This window comes from Apodemus sylvaticus, chromosome 9 (genome assembly GCF_947179515.1).
Source record: "Apodemus sylvaticus chromosome 9, mApoSyl1.1, whole genome shotgun sequence".
NCBI lineage: Eukaryota > Metazoa > Chordata > Mammalia > Rodentia > Muridae > Apodemus > Apodemus sylvaticus.
Genome location: NC_067480.1, coordinates 10,375,851 through 10,393,237, shown reverse-complemented (window position 1 = coordinate 10,393,237; position 17,387 = coordinate 10,375,851). Strand labels below are relative to the sequence as shown.

At 47.2% G+C, this 17,387-nt stretch overlaps 1 protein-coding gene and 1 non-coding gene across 3 annotated transcripts in view; one reads left to right on the top strand and one right to left on the bottom strand.

The window, feature by feature from the left end:
* Positions 1-15,562, bottom strand: part of Fbxl17 (F-box and leucine rich repeat protein 17) — a 439,437-nt gene extending 423,875 nt beyond the window's left edge. For both annotated transcript variants that reach the window (XM_052193248.1, XM_052193249.1), the window contains exons 1-2: positions 14,564-15,562; positions 2,938-3,060 (exon numbers count right to left, since the gene is read on the bottom strand). In XM_052193248.1, the coding sequence (XP_052049208.1) occupies positions 2,938-3,060; positions 14,564-15,541 (1,101 nt within the window). In that variant the 5' untranslated portion in view covers positions 15,542-15,562. The remainder of the gene's footprint in view (positions 1-2,937; positions 3,061-14,563) is intronic.
* LOC127693190 (U6 spliceosomal RNA) lies at positions 4,717-4,823 on the top strand. The gene has a single exon (XR_007979643.1). It is a non-coding gene; the product is annotated as a U6 spliceosomal RNA (small nuclear RNA).
* Positions 15,563-17,387: the final 1,825 nt, after the last annotated feature.

The following is a 17,387-nucleotide window of genomic DNA, read 5'->3' as shown; positions in this document are numbered from 1 at the left end:
AAATGGAAAACTATTTTGTATTACTTAATTTCTCCCAATAAGTACCAATAAGAACTGCGGTACAATACACATATGCACACTTGTCCTTTGTTCACAGTTCTGCTGTAAACTTCCTATAGCACTTGGAACCTTCTAAGTGTGAGAGTCACTGGCCGTCCACGACAGGTCCTTTGACCCTTCCTGAATAGAGTAATCAAGACACTGAGAGCAGGGCTGGCTCCCTGACCAGTTCAGAATGAAGTGTGGTTACTACAGACACTAACCAGGTAGGGCTAGAGCTCTCCCTCAGGGCAAGAGCACTCACCTGGCATGTTAAGAGGTCCTGGTTCACAGGCCAGTAAGAAAAACAAACACACACCACCCAGTCACTAGGTCATCAGAGAGTAGAGCTACCACGCCTCTAGCTCCTGAGGAGGGAAGACAATGCTCTGAGGACATTAGGTCATACATACGCACTCTCACCAAAAAGTTAATAATTAGCCCTGAAGTGCTGAACGCTGGCAAAGCCATCCCTATGTTGACTTCTAACTTTTCCATGTGAATGTTTCTGGCCATAGTCTTAATTATAAACCAAAAATATAAGTAAAATGTTTTCCTGAGTTCAAGTCTGAGGTGAAACGTGTAACTCCTGAGCTTTCAGCTGTCTGGTGTAGAAAGGCTGACCCCAGGATCTGCAAGTGGCATCCGAAGTGGAGGCAGGGTTACCGGCCACTTAACCTTTGCAGTCTATACCAACTCCTGCCACACGATTTCTCATAGAAAACTGTCTGCTAATGTGACATGAGCTCCATGTATTTAGTACTAAGTGGTATCAAAACACAAGGAGAACACGCATGCTTCTTTTCACTAAACCCTAGAACTCAATCATTTGGGGGCTTGCTCTTAATTAAAGCTTCAAGCTCACTAAAAGCTATAAACAAATCTACATTGAGATTTAAAATGCTTCATAACTAAGCAAATATTACATATAAATCAGCATGACACACAAACTGGCTTTTGGTTTGTTTGGTGCGCTTGCCGTTGTTTGTTTGTGATTGTTTGTGTTGGTGCTGAGGTCTGACCACAGGGCCTTGTGCAGAGCTGGCAAGCTTCTGAACACATCCCCAGTCCCAAGAGCTGAAGCTTCCCATGAAGGGAGCACCTCTGTGCCTGCTGGAAGGAGCACTGGAGTGAGAGCCACAAAGGGAGCACCTCTCTATCTGCTGGAAGGAGCACTGGAGTGAGAGCCACAAAGGGAGCACCTCTCTATCTGCTGGAAAGGAGCACTGGGAGTTTGAGCCACAAAGGGAGCACCTCTCTGTCTGCTGGAAAGGAGCACTGGGAGAGCCACAAAGGGAGCACCTCTCTGTCTGCTGGAAAGGAGCACTGGGAGTTTGAGCCACAAAGGGAGCACCTCTCTGTCTGCTGGAAAGGAGCACTGGGAGTGAGAGCCACAAAGGGAGCACCTCTCTGTCTGCTGGAAAGGAGCACTGAGAATGAGAGCCACAAAGGGGAGCACCTCTGTCTGCTGGAAAGGAGCACTGGGAGTTTGAGCCAAAAAGGAAGCACCTCTGTGTCTGCTGGAAAGGAGCACTGGGAGTGAGAGCCACAAAGGGGAGCACCTCTGTGTCTACTGGAAAGGAGCACTGGGAGTAAGAGCCACAAAGGGAGCACCTCTGTGTCTGCTGGAAAGGAGCACTGGGAGTGAGAGCCACAAAGGGAGCACCTCTGTGTCTGCTGGAAAGGAGCACTGGGAGTGAAAGCCACAAAGGGAGCACCTCTGTGTCTGCTGGAAGGAGCACTGGGAGTGAGAGGCACAAAGGGACCACCACCCTTTTTTCCTCCCCTCAAGGCCTCACCACCAGCAAGAGGAGAGCTGCTCGGTGTAAGCTGAGAGGAATCAGCTGAGTCAGCATGAGGCCCTTCTGTCTGCCTGACCCCCCACTGACAGCACACTTGCTGTCCATGTAGTTCAGGAGCATGAGCAAGTGCCTACCTAGCTGTGCGGATGTTTTAGCCTGTTACCTAGGGGGGCAGGACGGAAAGACGTCCATGAACATTGTGGAACTTGCTACTGTTTAAAAAGTGGGTCACATGCAAACAACCAGTGTGTGTCAGACCCCGCATGTACCAGTTCACAAGAGCCTATTACATGCACGTTTGAAATCTGCACTTGATAACATGAGACAAGTAGCCTGCAATGAGCTATGTAATTAGTAAATATTACAAATCTGCTTTCTTTTAAGAAAACCTGTCATCCAATACTTCCCGGTGCAGCAAAGGTACCATCCCATGAGGGACTTAACAGCAGTTTAAGATTCTAATAAAATCATTCAAGTTTACTGAACAACTGAACAACTAGGAAACTGGAAAACATCCAAAGGAAAATTTTTTTCAAAAAGCTATTTTCACCCAGTTTTACTTCTGTTTCTCTAGCCATAAAACAGAAAGCAGCAGCACCGATCTCCTCAGTGCTACAGAGAGACGGATGGCTTCTTCCGTCTGAAGTCTGTGCAACAGACCATCACATGAGCCAGAGGCATGCGTGCCTAATGTCCGCCGCTGTTAACTCCTAGGGGTGTCACCTCCCTAAACGAAAAGGCCTGTGGTTATGAAATGATGATAAAGGGAGAAGCAGAAAGGACTGAGACACAGAGAGGTAATTTCACAATTTACCCGTCTACACTGGAGACTGCCCTTTCCACTGTGGAGCCTAGCTTTCACATGGACTTAGTATAGGCACACCAAATCTATACACACCAAATCCGCAGATGTACATGTGAGCATGAAAAGGGAGTGTGCACACGTGCATGCAGCATGCAATTTATCAGAAAATTACTTTTTTAAAAAAGACAGCATAAAACTGTAGATTTCAGTCATCTGAAGGGAGAACAATGATTTTTTTTTCTCCAAACCAAGTGGCTCAAATAAGGATTTTAAGAGAATTCAGCTCCATACCTGCTGACGACTACTGAGGTCCAGTTGCTTCCAAAACTGGAAGTCTAAACAAAGGTCACGCCAGTACTTGCAAACCAACGATGCAGAAAGGCAGCGCTCATCCAGGGACAAGTTGGAAAATATCTGTGAATTACAAGAAGAATCACGCATTTGCTGAGTGTCTGCCAAGACATAGCAATATGAGCAAAACTCAACGGCTGAAACTGTATTGAATACAAGGGGACACCACAAAACTCAGGTCAGAGACTGCCCTACAGAACAAGAGGTTTAGAGACACAGGCTAAGGACAGAAACTGGCACTACCTTTTAGGTGATGAGAGGAAGGGAAGAAACATGATATTAATGTGTATTTAAAAAAAGAAAAAACAAAACACAAGAACAAGTCAAAAACAAATAAAAACTGCTTCCACTTACAGAACAGGAAAAAGCCTAAGGAGGAGGAGGAGGAGGGTCCTCACGCCTATTCCTAGAAGCTCATGCCCTGCCAGACACTTTAAAAACACGTGTCTAACATGGAATGTCCCACAAAACACCTGCTGGGGATCCCCAAAGCTCAAGGTCGTGAAAAACAAGGAATGCATAATGGTTTTAGTCCAGAAAAGGCTATACAGAACCACCACCAGCGCAAATCCTGACCTGGATTCCAGGACGGAAAATAGAAAGACCATTAGTAAGAGACTGATGGGATCACACCAGAGGTCAGTCTGCAGTCACTACAGCAGTGCTGGCTGAGCCAGGGCTGCCAAGTGCACCTCAGGAGCGAAGACAAAGTTACAGGGACACACCAGGCTACTTATATACATCTAAATCGTTCCATACCAATACACATTATAAACCTTAAATACTGCAATAAAAATGACACTGCTCCAAAGTGAAACCTATTTTAAAAGAAGTTAGGCTGTCGCTGACACTGTGGCCTGCCTGTGGATGTTACTTCCCTAACTGGGTCGCCTTTATCTGGCCTCCGTGGAAGAGCAGTCCTACAGTGACCTGGTGTGTGTGTGTGGGGGGGGGGGGGGGGGGGGAAGGGGAGAGAGGAAGGACTCAGAGCTGGGCTCCCCCTTCTCAGAGAAGAAGGGGAGGGGGAATGAGGGGAGGCAGTACTGAGAAGAGAGGGCTATATTGGGATGAAAATGAATAAATAAATTTAATTTAAAAAAAAACAAAACAAAAAAACTAAGGGCTGGAGAGATGGCTCAGCCATTAAGAGCACTGACAACTCTTCCCGAGTTCAATTCCCCCGCAACCACATGGTGGCTCACAGCCATCTATAATAAGATCTGATGCCCTCTTCTGGTGTGTCTGAAGACAGCTACAGTGTACTCATATACATAAAATTAAATCTTTCAAATAAATAAATAAATAAATAAATAAAATGATGATTTCAGAGAAAAAAACCCTTTAAATCCTATCATGAAAGGACTGTAGAAGACAGGGTTGGGGTCCAGGCAGCTCTCTGAAGATGTGGAGATATGTCATCAAATAGCAATGTGCAGGTAGACTGAGAGACTTAACCAACTGTGAGAAATGCTTCTGAGACAATGATAGAAAACGGGACACCAAACATCTTAGATGATGCAAAGGAAGTTAGTTTTTACTTTTCATATTATAATTATATTATGATAAATTATATATATAATATATAAAAATATATAAAATAATATTTCTATTATTATCTTTATATTCATTCTAGTGCTAATCGGAAATTATAGTCTAAAAGTTGCTTCTACATTCTTCATTGGAAATAAAATGTTGAAAGGTTTAAAGAAGGAAAGCAGAGTGCTCGCTTCGGCAGCACATATACTAAAATTGGAACGATACAGAGAAGATTAGCATGGCCCCTGCGCAAGGATGACACACAAATTCGTGAAGCGTTCCATATTTTTAGGTACAAGAAGAAAGGAGGAGTGGCCCCTTGTTCTGGAAAGACTCAGTGAAGCAGTATTCGGGAAAACCAGAACGGGGAAGTGGGAAGGGGTGGGTGGGAGGACAGGGGGAGAGAAGGGGGCTTATAGGACTTTCGGGGAGTGGGGGTGCTAGAAAAGGGGAAATCATTTGAAATGTAAATAAAAACATCGAATAAAAAAAAAGAAGGAAAGCAGAATATAATTGAAGCTTAATGAACAATATTTAAGGGTTTGTTTTACTATTTTCTACTTTGGCTCATATACAAAAATTTCGACAAATGTAAGTTAGAGTTGTAGAGAACAGATTTTTAACACCATTACTTTGTCTTTAGGCTTGAGTCACAGCCTTACCAAACTACATAACCTGTGTACCTAAATTCCCTTATTCTTAAAATGGGAATAATATAGTATGTATCTAATAGGATGATTAGGAGAATGTAAAGGCCCAGGTACAGTTTCTACGACGTTGTCCGAAACAGTGTAAGAAGTATATAAATCATTTCTGTGACTGCTCTGTCTTAAAATAATTCACCTCTGTAAAACCCAGAGTTGTAGGCCTGTAAGCTTCCGCCTTCAGCCTTGAGCCTGGGGGAATCAAGTCTTTCCTGTTCCACAGAGAGGGTAACAGAAGCCCCAAGTGTGCCTAAGAAACACACGCCCAGTGGATGTGGCTCCAACCCCAGAGAGTGCTAGCCCTTGCCTGCACTGCGCACTGGAAGACCTCCTGACAAGCTATGGCTTCCTTGTCATCCGCTTTAGCTGTATCCTGCGGGATTTTCTGAACTGGTTTCATTTCCTTCAATGCACAATAGTTCCAATATTCCTGAATGTCTTTCTTGTGGAATGGTCATTCAGAAGCTGGAGAGAGTTAGTAGAACGTACTGACAGCACAGTAAGAGCAACTGCCTCCAACAATCTACCAACGGGTGCGTGCATGCGGAGGGAGGCAGCAATACGTATGAAGGACGCACAGAACCTGGCCCGCGCTTAATGCCTGTTACGTTGGTCTGCTACTTGGAAATGAAAGCAGAGACCCGCACAGCAGACACAGCAAGCACGGAACAGACCTACACCATCTTTCCAGAGGAGGAACAAAACAATGTGCCTCTGCCAGAAGAATGTTCGCTCTTCTCTCACTGTCCTTTCTCTCCTGTCCTTTACCCAGTGTGGCCTGTGTGGCAGAGCTGCGGCAGGACAGCTATGCAGAATCTTAAAACTCCAAAACCAGAGAACTCTGTGACCCCGAGTTTGAGTCCTGTGGAGTCATTATTTATTTAAAACAAAACTCATCACGAAAGCAATCCAGTCACACAAAATTACACAGCAGCCCAGATCCACATTTCTGGCAGAAACTCCATCTTTCAAACCACAAAAGAAAAGTAAGTTTTATTGGCACACAGCCTGGTACACACATTTTTTTTTTTTTGCAAGGCTGTGTGCCAATAAAACTTTATAAAACCTGGCAGCAGATTTGCCTCTCCCCAGGCTAAGTTCATGAAACCCACTTTATAACACACATGCACTTCAAGCTGTAAATTCCTTCCGATCTGCTTCAGCTATATCCCATAATGAATCCTGGGCTGGCTTTCATTTCCTTCAATTTACAATATTTCCAATATTCCTCTGATGTCTTCCTTGATAAACGGTTATTCAGAAGAATGAGATTGTTAGCAAAAAAGATAGAAAAGTTCAGTCCAAAGTCTATTTGCTCACAAAAACTGATAAGACTGTCAGCATCAATTCTATTAAAATCTCATAAACTAATAAGTGGTTCATATTAACCGAGGAAAAAAGACAGCCAATTTCCAGCATTAAGGCAATCTGTGTCACGTGACCACGGAATGAGCAACCTAAGCTGAGCCCTCCAGCTGCACACAGCATGAAGGGGTGACTTCAACTGCTCTGTAATAGCCCAGGACAAACCTGGCAAGCACAAGCAGCAGAAATAAATCCTACAGAGAAAACTCTAACTCCCAGTATGGACTGGAGCACTCACGCTGCCTGCTTAAACAGGACATGCAATTAAATACATGCTATGAGATATAATGTATATGCAGAAATGAGAGACAGACCAAGGGCGGGCCATCGGAAACTGCACAGGGAGAAGCCTACGATACCAGACTTCCTAGACAAGCACAATGAATCAACAACGGAGGTAAAAAGGAGCTGGGGAAACCGTGAACACAGAGCTGAAGGAGAGCCGGGCACGCGCCTCCTCGGGAGTGGGGCAGAACACTGGCCTCAGACACTCGCAGCCCGGGGTTCAAACCTCAGCCCAACAAAAACAAAAAAAAACAAAAGAACTAAAAGTTCACGAAGCCAAACAGAGATATCTCTTCAAACAGAGAATACTGATGAGAGAAATTACAAAACCAGAAGGAGCTGAATTATACCGTGACTGAAATGAAAATTTCATTATAAATATGGACAGATGAGAACGGGACAAAGCTAGAGCCTCTCCACTGACCCTGCATCACTGAGATTTAAGTCAAAAGTCACTCCGGATGAACTCAAAATTGTCACAAATAAAACTATCTTCAAGTTAGCCAGAAATAAAAATTTAACCACTTAAGAGTTTACAGCTTGCTTTGTAGGTTCTGAGATACGTGTTATCTATTCATAACATAGGACTTAATAGTCATAATAACAAAAGACTTCAGTGATACTAGGTTGAAACGTGATTTAAATGTTTACATTCTTTAATTCTTCAACAGATTTTGGAACAGCAGAACCCTTTCTATCTTGTTCTGTGAGGCTAGCATTACCAAGATACAGACGCCAAACCAAAGACCAGCAAAGATTTGCAGAAAAAAAAAAATGTACAGAATAAGCCCATTGTAAATGTAGGTGAAAACAAACTTTTTAAAAAGGAACTAGGGGACTAGTGAGGTGGCTCAGCCCCAAAGAGCCGGGGCTCTCCCAGTGGACCCAGGCTCAATCCCCAACACCTACACGGCGGCTCACAACCATCTCTAGCTCCAGTCCTGGGGCCTCTGAGAGCTCCGGGCACGCATCTGCATGTGTAAACATGCATGCAGACAAAACATACATACACATAAGTAAGAAAAAACTAAACCCAGCAACATAATAAAAAGATCACACGGACCATGGGCAAGTGAGAGTTATGAAAGTAAGAGGGGGCCACACATGAAAAAAACCATACAGCACACCAGGCCAATAACATCAAAGATAAAAACAGTGTCCCACGGCTGGAGAGACGGCTGAGTGGTTACGAGCACTGACTGCTCTTCCGAAGGTCCTGAGTTCAAATCCCAGCAACCACATGGCTCATAACCATCCGTAATGAGATCTGACACCCTCTCCTGGAGTGTCTGAAGACAGCTGCAGTGTACTCACATATAATAAATAAATCTTAAAAAAAAAAAAGTGTCCCAACTGACTCGAGGAAAAGCATTTACACAAGCCAAACCATTTCTTTTCTTTTTTGATTAAAACATTCGGACAATCTAAAATAAAAGAGTGCTTTCTTCAAAATGAGATCTGCATCACTCCACCCCTCCTATAAACTGATCAACACTTGAATCAGCAGACGTTTCCCAGAGATCAGGAACAAGGTAAGGATGCTCATGATCACTGCATCCTATGTAGCATCCCACTGGAGCATCTGGCCAGGCAGGAAGCAGCAAGGAACGAAGGGAGACTGTCCTTTGGGGAAGGGGACACCACATCGTCCAGGGGCTGGAGAGATGGCCGAGCACGTGCTGCTCTTCCAGGGGACCAGGGCTCAGTTCCCGGCCCAAGAGGATGTCATGCCTTTTTCTGACCCGCACACACATTACATGTTATGTGGACATGTAAATGCACATAAACAAAACAGAAGCTTTAAATCGAAGTTCTCTCATCACAGAGGCTGGCTAAGCAAGCAAGCACTTTTAATAGTAGTGTTTCTAAAAATAAAATTAAACCATTCTTATTCATGGCAGCATCAAAAAAAGTACGTCTTTATATTGCCTGCTTCATCACTGAGCCTTCCCACCGGCTGAATCACCATGCCAATATGCTGGTCTAGTCCTCTAGTCATAGGAACATCTCCTTCCCTGTTATTTACATCGCCTGTCTTGTTCGCTATTCGCAACAGTCCTTTTGGAGTCTCTGAAGCCTCTTGGTGTCCGTTTCTCCCTTTCTTCTCCCTCAGGATGACTCACAGTCTTTATACTCTCTACACAGCTTAGAACTGTTCAAACTAGGTATTTCAGGTAACACAGTACAATTACAGAGCTGGGCCTTGCTGGGTCTTTTTATTTTTAACTTGCCTGTTCCTTCTGGAATCTGTTCATGATGGTGCACGCATCTGTTCCTTTAGTGCCCTCTTGTCCTTTCGCTTGGCTCCCTGGGAGACAGTGGTGCCCACGTGGCTGTTTCAGTGTCTTGGAAAGTTTGTTCGGAACTCTCTGGCCTGAGCCTCAGTCTGAGTATGGGTTAGACAAGGGACGTTTTGTTGTGCAAATGAGGTAGGGTCTTGCTCTTGTTGGCCTCTGATCTGAGATGCTCCAGCATCTGCCCCAAGTACAATCACTGGGATAATTAGCTTAGCCAATTTGTCAGTCTACCTTGGCTGTTCCTTCCTGCTCGCCCTCATCCATATGTAGGGCTGTAATAAGCCAGCATGTGTGGGAAGATGATCCCTGCACGGTTCTCCCGTTCCTCCGTCTACCTGGTCCGCCTCTGGCTCCCTTCCCGCTCCTTTGAGTGGACCACACCTTCAGGCCAGCTTTATGTAAGTTTCCCTTTTATTTTTCCTATCAAGTCCTCTTTCTTTAGTTGGCAACTGGCTTTAACTTAATGTCCTACCCTGAGCTAGAACTCTGCCTGAACAGAGCTGGACCTCTGTGTAGCCATGCCAGGAGCACCATCCTAGATGCTACGGAATTCCATGATTGACTTTTTATAAACAGTTTCTTAAGAATAAATCCTCCTTGGTACTTATCTTTAATTTACTTCTAGAGACCAAATAATTGGAAGGTCTGTTTTTCCTTGCAAAGGATTCATTTGTCATGCAACCATGGTCTCTCTCACAGCTCCAAGTTAATGCAGACTTTTTTATGCTCATCCTGATTTTATAGATGAGAAAATAAAGATTTGAGGAAACTAAGTCATTTGTGTGACTTTTTCTAAAAGCTGGATGATTTGTTTTTACATTCCACATACAACTGTGTGTACAAAAGTATACACATATATGCAAGACTGTGTGTATACATGCAGGAGAGAGAGAGAGAGAGAGTGTGTGTGTGTGTGTGTGTGTGTGTGTGTGTGTGTGTCATCTGTGGAGGCAGGACAACCTGCAGGAGTCCCTTCTCTCCTTTCATCATGTTGGTCCCTAAAACTGAACTTGAGTCATCAGCTCATGGTACGTGCCTTTGCAGGCTGAGCTATCTCAATGACACTACATTTTAAAGGACTAATTGGTTCTCTGCATGTTCATGGTACCAAGCAGCACCTAGCTGAAACAAGTCTGACAAGTCCAGTTGTCCCACAACCAAAGGCAAATGGCACTTTGACCCACACATCACTGACTGCACCACATGGATCTAGGTTAGTTTTGCTTATCACTGTGGAAAGGAATTTAATATGTAGGTGGTGGACAAAAGGGGGATACCCCAGAAGGTTGACCAACTTTAGAATCTAATATGCTAATCTGAAGTGGTTCTTAGCCACCCCTTCTCGCCAGCATCTTTTATACAACCTGAAGCTCCAAGACTCAAGGTAACCACTCTGACAGTTTTCACTACAAAACAACTGACACAATTCTTAAATAAACTGGCAGCATTTTGGTAGCCTAATTAGCTTAAGACCACTTAGCACACTTCAGAGAGGAAATGAGGTAAGCCTGCCTTTCTAAAACTTTCTAGACCAGGCTTTCTACCAGTGCAAAGTTCTCTCCAGAAACGACCTTGACCACTAAAGGGGCCCATTTGAAATAGAGCTGCTGGGCAGTGGTGGCGCACACCTGTAACCCCAGCATTTGGGAGGCAGAGGCAGGCAGATTTCTGAGTTCAAAGCCAGCCTGGTCTACAGAGTGAGTTCCAGGACAGAGAAACCCTGTCTGGGGGGGGGGGGGGGGGGAAGAAAGAAAGAAAAAGAAAAAGAAAAAGAAAAAGAAAAAGAAAAAGAAAAAGAAAAAGAAAAAGAAAAAGAAAAAGCTACCAAAATGAAGACTTCATGTCTACTGTAGAGGAGGCTTTCTAATGGTGATGTTAAACAAGTTCTCCCACCCTTTACTACATTTTGGAAGGAAAGAGGCTTACCGAGAGCAAGATTACAATCTAAACACTAGGCACGGCACACCGCTCTTACTGAATGTCTATCTCTAGGTGGCCATTAGTGCAAAGAGAAAATACGTAAGGAAAATGTTACCCAATGGCTCCATCACACAGAAGTCTAGCTGTGGTTTCAGTACAGAGAGCTGCTCCAAGCTGTAAAATCAACAAGTAGCAAAACAGGAGGCTAGTTTATCTGATTCAGAACAATACAGTAACCAAAGACCTAACAGGTTTATTAAGGACTTGGGAAAACTGCTATTCCCAGAGCTGACCTTTGGAGAGCCATTCTCTGCTTCTCAGATTTCTTATAAAGACCACACTATAGCCCCATATCAGTTATAAATCAGCCTCTGATTCGATGGTTTGCAAGTTGTCTGGAGCAAGCAAACAACTTCCCCCATTCAGGAATACCTTTCATAAACTCCCTAAGAGAGTATTCAAGTCCTCATGACAGTATATTCAAAAGATGTCTACAGATGGACACACAGCTGGGGTCCAGCCCAGGGCCTGTCATTCACTAAAATGTTTGGAGTGACCCCTCTCCTCCCTCTCTCTCTGTATTATTAAGGGGTTGGAGTGATTAGAGGGTCTCAACGATCACTTTCTTCCTCTTCTCTAGTCACATAATTACAACTTCCAGCAAGGCTTACTAGTTGAAGAAAGTTCTTCCTCCTCCAGGAGAGCACTAATTGTTACCAAAGACTTCTGAACTGCTAAGCATATACTCTTTCTTAACATGAAAGTCCACTTCCTTGATACCTATCCCTGAAATTATTACGTGCATATAGACATCTGTAAACATGGTTTTAGCAGCAAAAACAAAAATGGAAACAGCTCTTTTAACAGAAGGCAATATAAAACTATGGGATACTAAGCAGTATTTTAAAATGACAGAAACAATATGCTACCAAAAATGAAAAAAGACTTCTAAACCACATTAGCCACAATAACTACAGCACATGGACCTTTGAATGCCATGGGCACAGAGGAGGGGTAAATATAATACACAGCCCTTCCAGCAATGGAGGAAACGTACACAGCACAGTCCTCTAGAGCAGGCACTAGGGACAAGTGACTATGGGTTTCTGAAATCTGGCTCTTATTAAACATTGTAAATATAGATCCCCGTAGCTAGTAGCTAACAGATCTAGAAAAGTAATTTAATTGTTAACTGTGACTTGGTGATTCCCGCCCCCCACCACAAATAAATAAATAAATAAATAAATAAACCTCCCTTTAAATCGCATCTCCTTCCTAAACTGTTCTCCTAACTTCCATTTCTTTTCAGGAATTTACAAAAGAGGAGATGCAGCTGCAGCAACAATACCATTACTAACCCACTATCAGGGAGGTTATACTAGGAATATTTTCAATGTGGGTGAGGAGTCTGTGCCTCTCTATACAATAACCTTTCTAATAATAGGAGGAGAAAAGATGTCAGTTTCCTAAGTCTCTTCTCCAAAGGAAACACCCCACATCAGAATGCTTTGATCCTCCTGAGGCTCTCACAGGACCTTGGAACCTTATCCTCGTACAGAGCACACTCACCCAGAACCTCAACACAGACTCTTTCACTCACTCACTCACTCACTCACTCAGGACTACTACAGTGTGCTTAGGGGAGGACCCAGGGCAAGGGGAAAAGCCTGCCCATTCACACACAGTTTTAGAAGTTCCACTTGGGTTGGCAGACACTGCAAATCCCTCCACTTCACCCTAGCTCAGCTCACTCCGCAGGGAACCGCATTAGGACATTAGGACCTGAGATTCGAACTGCGAACCTTTATGCTTGCTTTTAGCTCTGAGAATGGGAACCTATGCGCCATGTCCAAATTCTCCAGGGCAACGAGCAAGCCAGTCTCTTGAACTAAGCTTTCAATAATTCTTGGCCAAAAAAAAAAAGTAGATAATTACCTTTTAGGGTTTCCCTTAATTGTAAGCTAATGTCCCTTCACCTTATTTAAAATTTACACCGTTCTTTATGATTATAATGGTGTGCACCTATAATCCCAGCGTGCCAGATACCAAAGCAACAGGAGCAGGAGTTTGGAGGCCAGCCTGAGCTACACAGTGAGACCTGTGACAATAAACCAAAAAAAAGATAATAAAGCCCTTTTCTTCATGGCATAAAGGTAACATGAGAAAAGTACCCAATCTGTCTTCCTTTGCTTCCACACTGACTTAGCAAAGAAGGAGGCAGCAATGGAACTTCTGCACCAAATGTTTGTTGATACTTTATTTATCCATATCATTGAGATTTAAAGGACTTGAGAAAGTTTCCTCTGCCCTAAACACACACAGTAAGTACTCCTCCAACAAACATACCTAGGTAATAATGAAATCATTACAATTGGACATAGGAAATGAAAAACTTGACCGCTTTTGCTGTGTTGTCCACAAGAACAGTGTTCACAGTGAGACACAGCCAAACACAGGAGCATAGATATAAAAAGTCTAATCAAGTAAGGGACAGTGAAGTGACAGTAACAGTTGTAATTCATGACAGTTACCTCAGTAAAAATACAAGGAGCCAAATTCTCCTGGAGGTTATTTCTGGCTAGTCTTATTTAAATTTCATCCACACTGAAAAACCAAGTTTATATTTATCTCCAGAAAGAGGTGTGCTAGCAGAGACAGAAAACAAAGGTGGGGGAGAGAAGTTAATGACTTAATACAAATTCGATCATAAAGTTTGTCCTTAGCACAGAGGAAACTGGAAACTTTCCTTGGCAATTTAAAGTGTCACAAAGTTCCCACCAGGCACTTCACCTCTTCACTCACCCAACCCTCAAGGGGTTAAAAAAAAAAAAAAAGACTTCTGACAAGGCAATGATGTAAGGAAGGAAAAAGGCATAAACAACAAGGTGCTTGGAATTAAGTCAAGCCAGTCTAAACTCTCTAGTTCAAGGTCCAGTTGTGTCCTTTAGTTTGTGTCCTTTAGTTTATGGGTGTGACCTTGAATAAATCATGCAACCACTGGAGAAACGTATATAGAAAGCTCCGACACAGTGACCAGTCACAGCAAATGCTTACTAGAAGTTATTGCCACTAACTAGCAGCTATCAGACTTGAAAACTTTTCCAACACCAGTATACAAAGTGGTTGCCCACTGTATACAACTTGCTCAAGAATGCGTGCAGATTCCACGTTAATCTAGTAGTATCTATATCGGGGGCTGCTAATGCGATGTATGAACCCCGAGTTGCAGGTAGAAGACCTAAACTACTACGAGGCATTGGGCAGCCTCCAAGTTTTCCTACGTCAACACCAGGCTGAAAACTCAGGCCCCACTGGCTTTCCAGTCTCCCCTCCCGGCGTCCCCCGGCTGTCAGGGAACCCCCCTCCTCTGCACACGGGGGAGGAGAGAGAAAGCCTCGGAGGCGGGGGGAGCGGGTTGGGGGGAATGCGAGCATCTCTGTGCCTCTCGCCCAGACCCACCTTAAGCAGGATGGACGGCGGCAGTTGGTTGATGTCTGGGATTTCGGGGGGCGGCTCCCTGTGACAGTCGCAGGGGTTTTCGGGGGGCTCCTGACAGTCCGCGTCGCCGCCTTCTGGCTGCTGCTGGGCAGACGAGGGGGCGGCGCCCCCGGCTCGGACTGCGTCCCCGGCGGCGGCCTCGATGGGGGCACACTCGGAGGCGGGCGAGGCGGGCGCGGGGCAGAGCGGCGGCGGGGGCTGCTCCGGGGCCTGGCAGCAGCCGGCATCGGGCGGCCGCGGCGGCGAGGCACCTCCTCCCGCGGGCCCTCCCCCGCCGCCGCCGCCCCCGCCGCAGCCCCCGCCGCCGCAACGGGGCTGCTTGCAGGGGGTGCAGGCGGGGACCCCGGCCCCCTTCCGCTTGCAAACCATCTCGAGGACCGTGGTGGGCTCGGCCTGCGGCGGCGCCCGCGGCGCCCGGAAGAGCTGCACGGCGGCCGGCGGTCCCAGGAAGCGCACGGGCCCCACGCCGGCCAGGAAGAGGCTCCGGCCCTGCTGCTCCCAGGCGGCGGCGGCGGCGGCGGCCAGCCCCAGCTCCTTGCAGCAGGACGCGGGCGACGAGGCGGCGGCGGCGGCCGAGGACAGCAGGAAGCGGCGTGCGGCGGCGGCGCAGTCCTCGGCGGCCAGGGCCGCGTAGCGCCGCGCCAGGTGCTGCGAGGAGACGGCGGCGTAGGCCCCGTCCCGCGGCGGCGGCGAGAGCGGCGGCTCCTCCTCTAGGCCGGCGGGGGCGGGCGCGCCGGGGCTGTGCACGATGAAGCAGAGCATGCAGGGCCCGCGGAAGAAGCAGTCCCGGCTCCTGGGCGCCGCGGGCTGCGGGGACGCCTTGGCCGGAGTCCGGCGGGGCAGTCGGAGGAGAGGGCGCCGGCGGCGGCACCAGCTGCAGCAGCGAGGCCTCTTCTGGCTCGGGCGGTTACGCGGCTCCTTCGAGAGAAGGTGGCCCATATAGAAGGCCCCGAGGAGGGCGAGCGGGACGGGGCGGGAGAGGGAGGCCCGAGGGGCGGGCTTCGGCGGCGGGGCAGGCCGCTGGCTGGGTCGCCCGCGCCGTGCACCCGGCACACGCGACGGCGGGGGTGGGCGTCAGCTGCGGGCCGCCCGGGTGCCCGACGCGGGCGACATGCTTTGCCCCGGGAGAAGGACGGACGCGAGCTGCGGGGACGCGAGGGAGGGAGCGGGTCTGCCGGCTGAGCCAGCCGGTTCAGTCAGTCAGCGCCGCGGCGGGGGCGACGCCGGCCCGACTCGGACCATTTTAACTGCGGCTCGGCCGGCGGCGCGCGCGCCCGCCCGCTCGTCCGCGACACGGCCCGTCGCCGCAGGAGCGCGCCGCCCGCTCCGGGAGGGGGCGGAGCCGGCCGCGGGGGCGCGCTGAGGCGGCGGGGGAGGGGGGCGGGGGCGCGCCAGGGAGAAGCGGGACCTCGGGGCCGCGCGCTGACGGGGCCGCGCGCCGAGGTTGCCAGGATGCCTCGGGGCTCACGCCTCTCTGCCCAGGCGGATGGCGACGCTTCCGATCCAGCTGTGTGACATCCGTTTTCACAGCCGTGCTGACGTCTGGAGGTGTAAGTTTAAGAGCTGCCATTGGCCAGGCGCCGCTTGGTTCTTCCCCTTCACTTCCCACCCTACCATCAGCCCTGAGGCCAATTGGGAACCAAAGAACCGGTTCCACCTGAGGGGCCCGAGGGAGAGACAGAAACACCGCCCTCGGGTGATAGGTGACAAAGCTGAGTCTACTCATTTGTCTAGGCACCTGTTGCATACTGTTTGCTGCCTTTGCACACACCTGCACACACTGCAGGATGAAAGCTCGTATCGGATCAGGTGTACAACGCTGGAAGGTAGTTTCTCAAACATAAGGGGTAATCCAACATTCCAGGTTCAATGTTACTGTTGTTGACACCTTGAAATCCAGTCTCTGCACTCTGAATATTTGTGCGGTGCCCTATGACAGGCTTTGGTGGCCAAGGTGGGAAACAAGGCTTGCAAGTTGATCCTTTAGAAGTCTTAAATTAGTGACATAAGGAGTTCGCTGATCGCTGATGTGGAGGTCAGCTTTCACAGGGGAGAAGGTAGGGAAAGCTGTTGTCTTAGTCTCGTCTGCTGCTATAACGGTACTACAGACATTAAGTTAGGAAGAAGTTTATCTGGTTCCGGAGGCTTTGGGAAGTAGAATAACGTGCAGTGTCAGCTAAGTGGCAGGTAAAAGCTCTGGAAACTGTCTATCTTTTTTATCAAGAACCTACTCTTGTGGTAGCAATTGGTTCCTGGGGGTGGGACTCCAGTGTCCTTATCACCTCTTAAAGGACCCCCCCCATTAGTAATGTTGCATGCATACTGTTGCAGTGGCAAATTTCAGCATAAGTTTTGCAGGGAACTTTTTTTGTTTTTGTTTTTTGCTTGTTTGTTTGTTTTGTTTTTTCGAGACAGGGTTTCTCTGTGTAGCCCTGGCTGTCCTGGAACTCACTCTGTAGACCAGGCTGGTCTCGAACTCAGAAATCTGCCTGCCTCTACCTCCCAGAGTGCTGGTGGTGGGCTCCCTGTGCGCCACCACCACCCGGCTCTCAGAGCTCCATGCTTGAAGCGCAGAGTTATGGCCTTAGAGATCCTTCACCATCTCAGCTTGGCTATTTTCTTGAGCAAATGAAGCTAAAATTGTGCAGAAAGTACAGCCCTGTCAGTTTCTTGTCATTCAAACATGTGTCTTCCCCTTTGACACATCAGACCCACGCCTTGTGTTCACCAAGAGAAATAAAGCCCTGTCTGCAAAGAGATTTGTGTGGAAATGCTCATTGCAAGT